The sequence below is a fragment of the Mobula hypostoma genome, chromosome 30 (assembly GCF_963921235.1).
Source record: "Mobula hypostoma chromosome 30, sMobHyp1.1, whole genome shotgun sequence".
NCBI classification, from domain to species: domain Eukaryota; kingdom Metazoa; phylum Chordata; class Chondrichthyes; order Myliobatiformes; family Myliobatidae; genus Mobula; species Mobula hypostoma.
This window is the reverse complement of record NC_086126.1, coordinates 11,365,235-11,372,734: the sequence shown is the minus strand read 5'-3', so window position 1 is coordinate 11,372,734 and position 7,500 is coordinate 11,365,235. Positions and strand designations below refer to the sequence as shown.

At 58.1% G+C, this 7,500-nt stretch overlaps 1 protein-coding gene across 6 annotated transcripts in view; it reads left to right on the top strand.

Annotated features, from left to right (window-relative positions):
- Nucleotides 1-7,500, top strand: part of sipa1 (signal-induced proliferation-associated 1) — a 145,583-nt gene that overhangs the window by 39,949 nt on the left and 98,134 nt on the right. For all 6 annotated transcript variants that reach the window (XM_063036516.1, XM_063036513.1, XM_063036514.1 and 3 more), the window contains exons 2-3: nucleotides 416-1,848; nucleotides 7,194-7,324. In XM_063036516.1, coding sequence (XP_062892586.1) covers nucleotides 759-1,848; nucleotides 7,194-7,324 — 1,221 coding nt within the window. In that variant the 5' untranslated portion in view covers nucleotides 416-758. The remainder of the gene's footprint in view (nucleotides 1-415; nucleotides 1,849-7,193; nucleotides 7,325-7,500) is intronic.

Here is a 7,500-nt window from a genome sequence, read left to right as displayed (position 1 = left end):
ACGGTGTGAGGGAGCTTCACTCTCTGTCTGACCCCGGGAGTGTGTGATGGGACGGTGCGGAGGAAGTTTCACTCTGTGTCTGACCCAGGGAGTGTGTGATGGGACGGCGTGGAGGGAGCTTCACTCTGTGTCTGACCCCGGGAGTGTGTGATGGGACGGTGTGGAGGGAGCTTCACTCTGTGTCTGACCCCGGGAGTGTGTGATGGGACGGTGTGAGGGAGCTTCACTCTCTGTCTGACCCCGGGAGTGTGTGATGGGACGGTGCGGAGGAAGTTTCACTCTGTGTCTGACCCAGGGAGTGTGTGATGGGACGGCGTGGAGGGAGCTTCACTCTGTGTCTGACCCCGGGAGTGTGTGATGGGACGGCGTGGAGGGACATCCTGTATCTGACCTGCGCCTGTCTTTGTCTTCGCAGGTTCCATCGACTCTCGGTCACAAGGAAGATCGCACCGGGCGGCCAGCACTACTCGGGGTTTGAGGTGCCGCGGGTGGGACGGTAGCTGGACGGATTTAAGCCCTGACTGACCCTCCACCGGTGGCCTTGCTGCAGCCGATGGCTTTGGCCTGCAGCCCGGGTCAGAGCGAGGAGCCGCTGTGAGCCGGAGGGAGGGTGCGCGTCGGGCTCCGGGTGGAGTGCCGGGCACTGAGCGTTCGGGATGCCCGCCTGGCTCTGCCCATTCGAGGCGCACCGAGCTCTGTCCGGCCGCCCAGGCCCGTGAAGGGTCGGAGTTTCGCACCTCCCGGGCGCACGGGAGAGCATGCAGTCCGACGACTTTTTCTTCCGCAAGTTCAAGCGAAGCAGCCCCCGACCGCCGCTGACCTCCGTGAACTTCGAGCCCCGGCCGGCCCGCCCCGCACCCGAGCCTGCCGGCACCACTGTGCGGGCCCGCATCCTGGAATGGCCCCCCCAGCGGGAGGCGATGGAGGACGGGGGCAGGGGCTCTCCGCAGTTGGCGACTGAGCCCGTGGTTCGCCATCTTCAGCAGCAGCAGCATCTCCGGGAGCCGGACGAAGGGGTGGAGGGCGGTGACGAGGCGGCAGCCGGGCACGGGAGCGCTCCGGCCCTCCAGCGCAGCAACAGCGAGGCGGCCATCGTGGAGGGAGGGTGCACTCCCCCGGGACATCCCCCTGGCGGGGGTGCCCTGCACCGAGAGTACGGCAGCGCGTCTTCCATCGAGAGGTCCCAGGGCGGACGAGGAGGAGGGGAGGTTGTCGAGGCAGGAGGGGACGAGGGCGAAGGGTCCCGGCCAGGACTGGAATCAGTCAGCGCCCCCCGCTTCCAGGACCCCTATCTCCTGCTGGGGCTGCCCGAGAGTCCCGGCGGGGAGGGCTGCCAGGTGGAGCGGGACCCCTTCCTCGCCTGCCGCCGCTTCCGGACGCAGAAGAGCGAGGTCGAGTGCCCGCGGTCGCCGCCGGTGGCGGCCAGCGCCGGGCAGGAGGACGCCCGGGGTCCTTGGCACCGGGCGCACAGCCTGGCCCACTTCGACGTGCAGAGCATCCTCTTCGACCTGCGCCAGGCCGCCTCCAGCCGCGACAGCGCCGGCCGCCGCAAGAATATCGCCACCGGCGCCTCGGCCGCCTCCCAGCTGCCGGCGGCCCAGCCGGCTGGCCAGGGCGCCGCCGGGGACCGCGGCCACGGCCACGGCGCCCCGCTGGTGCTGAGCTGCCCGCACTTCCGCAACGAGGTGGGGGGCGAGGGGGAGCCCCGGCGGTCCTGCCAGTGCCCCAACGCCGCCGTGTCAGTGCTGGAGGAGCCCCGCAGGAGCTACCTCATCCGGCCCGGCTCCTACTTCATCGAGCACGCCGACCTGGGCGCCAACTACTACCGCATATACTTCCACCGGAAAGGTAAGCCCCGTCTGACCCAGTGGGGAGTATAGGACCACCAAAACATACAGACCCTTCGGCCCACAATGTTCTGCCACCCCTACAACCTACTCCAGCCCTCCCCTCTCACAAAGCCCTCCAGTATTCCTTTCATCCATTTTTTTAAGGTGAGACCATGGATCTGCGCCTGGAAAGTCTTCACTCTCCAGGGCGCAGGCCTGGGCGAGGATGTATGGGAGACCGGCAGTTGCCCGTGCTGCAAGTCTCCCCTCTCCACGCCACCGATGTTGTCCAAGGGAAGGGCATTAGGACCCATATTGATCCATTAAAAAGTCTCTTATCTGCCCCTGGGCAGGGTGTTTTGTGTTAATACATCCCCCCTCCTCCCATCACCTGTAATTACTGTACGTTCCCTTTTGGCTAGGCTTGCTTCCCTGGGGGGGGGGGGGAGTCCACTCGATCGATGCCTCCTATCACCTTATCCCACCTCTTCATCCTCCTTCACTCCAAAGAGGGAAAAAAAAGCCCTCGCTGGCTCTGCCTCTCTTCATAAGACACGCTCTCAAATCCAGGCAGCATCCTGGCGAATCTCCTCTGCACCCTCTCTAAGGCTTCCACATCCTTCCTGTAACGAGGGTGGCCAGAACTGAACACAACCCTCCAAGTGCGGTCTAACCGGGGTTGTGTGGAGCTACAGTATTACCTTGCGGCTCCTCGACTCAGCCCCCCACCCCCCGACTAATGAAGATCACCAGACCCTCTGAAACCACCCTACCAACTTGCTCGCCGACTTTGAGGGACCGAAGGACGGGAACCCCGAGGGCCCTCTCTGTTGTTACTCCGCCAACCAAACTTCGACCTTCCACAGTGTATCGCTTCACGGTTTTTCTCCCCCCCCCCCGCAGACTGAGCTCCATCTGCCACTTCCTGGCCCACTTGGCCAGTGTCCCAGAGAAGCCAGAATCTGACTCAACGCTACCGGGCCAAAATAATAAAAAAATAGTTGAGTGCTCAGTTTGGCAGGAAGAGCCTTTCTCCGAAATGCTTTCACCCAATTCTACGTCCCATTCCTATTCCGGCATGGCAGTCCACTGCCCCTTTTCTGCCACGATGAGGCCACACTTGGGTTGGAGGGGCGACACCTTGTATAGCCTCCACCCTGATGGCATGAACATTGATTTCTCTAACTTCTGATAATTGCCACCTCCTTCCCCCTTCCCTCATTCCTATTTCCTTCTCTGGTTGCTTCTCCTTCTTCCACGGTCTCCTGTCCGATTTCCCCCCCTTTTCCAGCCCTGTATCCCTTTCGCCGATCGACTTCCCGGCTCTTTACTTCACCCGCTCCTCCTCTCCAGGTTCCACCCATCACCTACCACCTCGTACATCTTCCTCCCCAGTCCCGATGGAGGGTCTCGGCCCGAAACGCCGGCTGTTTACCCTCTTCCGTAGATGCTGACTGCTGAGTTCCTCCAGCGTTTTGTGGGTGTGTGTTGCTTCAAACCATAATTTCCTCAGTATCCGCCCCTCCCCGCCACTTCTCTGTACGTAGGGGTCAGCTCGTCAACAGAAACTGGATGAAGCTCCAAGCCGAGTGTCTCCCTCTCTATATCAGACCCCCCCCCCACCCCCACCACTTTGGGGATGCCAGTCTAGCCCATGTCCCGTCCTCGCCTTCCTACGAGACGTTGGCCCAGAACCCACAGGGGGACCCCCCGGGAACCGCTCGTCCTCCCGCGGGCAGTTGTTGGAGCACCGGCGCGCGTTCTTGCGAAGAAGTCTCCGCAACGCGATCCCGCCAGCAGTCGCGTTCCTCCCCCTCCCCACACACCCCCCCCCGGGGCAGTTGCATGGCGCAGTGGGGCATTTGGCCTGCATCTTCCCTCCCCTGCCACCCACCATTGACTGAGGGCAGATGCCATGCCCTGTCGAGGCTGAGGGATGGGGGGGTGGTGAGTGGGCTGGGGGAAGGGGAGGGGGTTCCTCGGAGGAAGCCAACTTCGAGTGACAGGGGAGGATTACACCGAAAGAGGCAGGGGTGGGGAAGCTGCTTTTGGGGCCATTCCTTTGACACTCTCTTGGTTGTCCGGTTTGATTTTTCCATCTCCGGCGCTCTCTGTGTGGTTTTGGACTGCGAGTGGGAAGGGGGCAGGGAGAGGGGAATTAGGCCCTGGGCCTGCACTCGCTGGAATTCAAAAGAGCGAGGGGCGACCTCATTGGAACCCAGCCAATGTCGAAAGGCCTCGAAAGAGTGGGTGCTTCCTATGGTGGGGGAGTCTGAGACCGGCGGGGTGGTGGGGGGGTAGTGGAACGCAGCGTCGGAATAGAGGGGAGTCCTTTCAGAACGGAGGTGAGGAGGAGAGTGGTGAATCTGTGGAGTTGGTTGGCTGTGGAGGCCTGGTCTTTGAGGCAGAAGTTGATAGATTCTTGATGGGTCAGGGCGTGAAGGGATACGGGGAGAAGGCAGGAGATTGGGGGCTGAGAGAGGGAAAATGGATCAGCCATGATTGAATGGCGGAGCGGACTCGATGGGCAGAATGGCCTAATTCTGCTCCTATGTCTTATGGTCTTACAGCTATATATACCGAAGACATTTGCACAGCACTATATGGTGATATTCGTCAGTTGCGTCAAATCAGTTCAGAGGGTTTGTGTGGTCCGCTCGCTTCCAGCGCCCACGGTTCTGGAATGTGGGAGGAAACCAGAGCCCCCAGTGGAAATCCACGCGGTCACAGGAGAGGGCAGTGGGAAATGAACCCCAATCTTAGACCTGGCACTGCAAAATGTTTACGCCAATGGCTACTGCCCTGAAACGGCCCGTAGAAACCTGCAGCACATTACAGGCCCTTCGGCCCACAATGTTGTGCCGACCAGGCGACCGACTTGAGAGGCTGCCTGGAATTTCCCTACCGCGTAGCCCTCTGTTTCTCTAAGCCCAGCTCGATGGCCAGTGCGGACTTGATGGGCTGAAGGCCTGTCTGCCCGGTTTCGCTGCAGTGCCGCCCACTCCGCACCTCCGAGACATCCTCCCCCACCCCCCCGCCTCCTGCCGCTGCGCGACTCCCCGCGCTTCCTGCCCGCGAAGGCTGCAAGAGGCTGGCTGCGCTGCAGAGCGGGGCCCCGCCGAGGCCTGCGATGCACGTCGCTGCAGGATGTTGTGGTCGGGCCGCAGGCCTCCGGGCGCCTAGCAACCGGGGTCCTCGCCGGGCAGGCCGCTGCCTCTCTGTCGGGCGGCACTTCGAGGGTGACAGACGGTGAACTGGGTCGCCTCATTTCCCGGCTGCAAATCCGCCCCCACTCCCCACCCCCTGCAACCCTCACTCCCTCGCCTCGCCTCTGTCTGCGTCTCCTCACCTCAGCAACTAGAAATCCAGAGCAACACACACACACACACACAAAATGCTGGAGGAGCTCAGCAGGTCGGGCAGCATCTACGGAGAGGAATAAAGAGTCGACGTTTCGGGCTGGGACTCTTCATGTTTATTCCCCTCCGTAAATGCTGCCCGACCGGCCAAGTTCCTCCAGCATTTTGTGACTTTGGGGGATTCCTGATTGGTTGAAAGTTGGGGAAGAGAGCAGCCCATTGCAAAGACTCCTTATAAAACTAAAATTAACAAATAACTAACTATAAATAACAGAACTCTGCATGTGGAAAAAGGTCTTCCCCCCACCCCCAACCACTTTCTAATCCACAACCAGAACCCCAAGTCTGTGGGGAAAATCACATCAGGTTTGACATCAGCGGCGTATGTTGTGAAATTTGTTAACTTTGCCACAGCAGTCCAATACGATACATAATAATAGAGAAAAAAAAACAGAATTACAGTAAGAATATGTATGTATATCAGATAATTAAGTTAAATACATAGTGCAAAAACAGAAATTACAAAAGTACTGAGGTAGTGTTCATGGGTTCAATGTCCATTCAGAGATCGGATGGCAGAGGGGAAGAAGCTGTTCCTGAATCGTTGAGTGTGTGTCTTCAGGTTCCTGTACCTCCTCCCTGATGGTAGCAATGAGAAGAGGGCATGTCCTGGGTGATGGGGGTCCTTAATGATGGACGCTGCCTTTCTGAGGCACCGCTCCTTGAAGATGTGCTGGATACTATGGAGGCTGGTGCCCATGATGGAGCTGACTGAGATTACAACTCTCTGCAGCTTATTTCATAGAAACATAGAAACGTAGAAAATAGGTGCAGGAGTAGGCCATTCGGCCCTTCGAGCCTGCACTGCCATTCAGTACGATCATGGCTGATCATCCAACTCAGAACCCTGTACCTGCCTTCTCTCCATACCCCCTGATCCCTTTAGCCACAGGGGCCATATCTAACTCCCTCTTAAATATAGCCAATGAACTGGCCTCAACTGTTTCCTGTGGCAGAGAATTCCACAGATTCACCACTCTCTGTGTGAAGAAGTTTTTCCTAATCTCGGTCCTAAAAGGCTTCCCCTTTATCCTCAAACTGTGACCCCTCGTTCTGGACTTCCCCAACATCGGGAACAATCTTCCTGCATCTAGCCTGTCCAATCCCTTTGGGATTTTATACGTTTCAATCAGATCCCCCCTCAATCTTCTAAATTCCAACGAGTACAAGCCCAGTTCATCCAGTCTTTCTTCATATGAAAGTCCTGCCATCCCAGGAATTAATCTGGTGAACCTTCTTTGTACTCCCTCTATGGCAAGGATGTCTTTCCTCAGATTAGGGGACCAAAACTGCACACAATACTCCAGGTGTGGTCTCACCAAGGCCTTGTACAACTGCAGTAGTACCTCCCTGCTCCTGTACTTGAATCTTCTTGCTATGAATGCCAGCATACCATTCGCCTTTTTCACCGCCTGCTGTACCTGCATGCCCACTTTCAATGACTGGTGTATAATGACACCCAGGTCTCGTTGCACCTCCCCTTTTCCTAATCAGCCACCATTCAGATAATAATTTCAAACCACTTCCACCATCCCCTCCTCCCCCACCCCCAATACCAGACGGTGATGCAGCCAGTCAGAATGCTCTCCACGGTTTGAGTGTTTTAGGTGACAAACCAACTCTCCTCAAACTCCTAATGAAAGATAGCCGCCATCTTGCTTTTCTTTGTGGCTGCATTGACATGTTGGGCCTAAGTTAGATCCACAGTTATTGTCATGTGACTGCCCCATTGCATGATGGGGTGTCTGCATGGCCACCTGAATTGAGGGGGGTGGGTCCCATAGCCTGTTCAGTTCTTCACTGGAGCTCTCTCGCCCGCGAATCTTCCCCGCTGTTCCTTTCTCCACGGGGAAGAGTCTGGGAACCTCTCAGCGGGATTGCGTCCGTTCCTTGTTTGACCCCGCTCCCCGGCAGATGCTGATCAGTCCCTCACTTGCTTCTCCAGAGCATCAGAACTTCTTCGGGACCGATGACGCCCTGGGGCCGGTGGCGATCAGCCTGCGGAGGGAAGATAAGGAAAAGGACACGGGGAGCGGCTCGCAGTACAACTACCGGATCATTGTCAGGACCACTGAGGTATTTGGTGGTGGGGGTGGGGGGAGGAGGTCAGTCCAGGTGCAGTCCTTCAGATAAGACCGTAAAAAACATGGGAGCAAGATCAGACCATTCAGCCCATCGAGTCTTTCCAGCATGGCTGATTTACTATCCCTCTTTCAACCCCCCACTCCCCTGTAAGCTTTACCAGCTTTTGA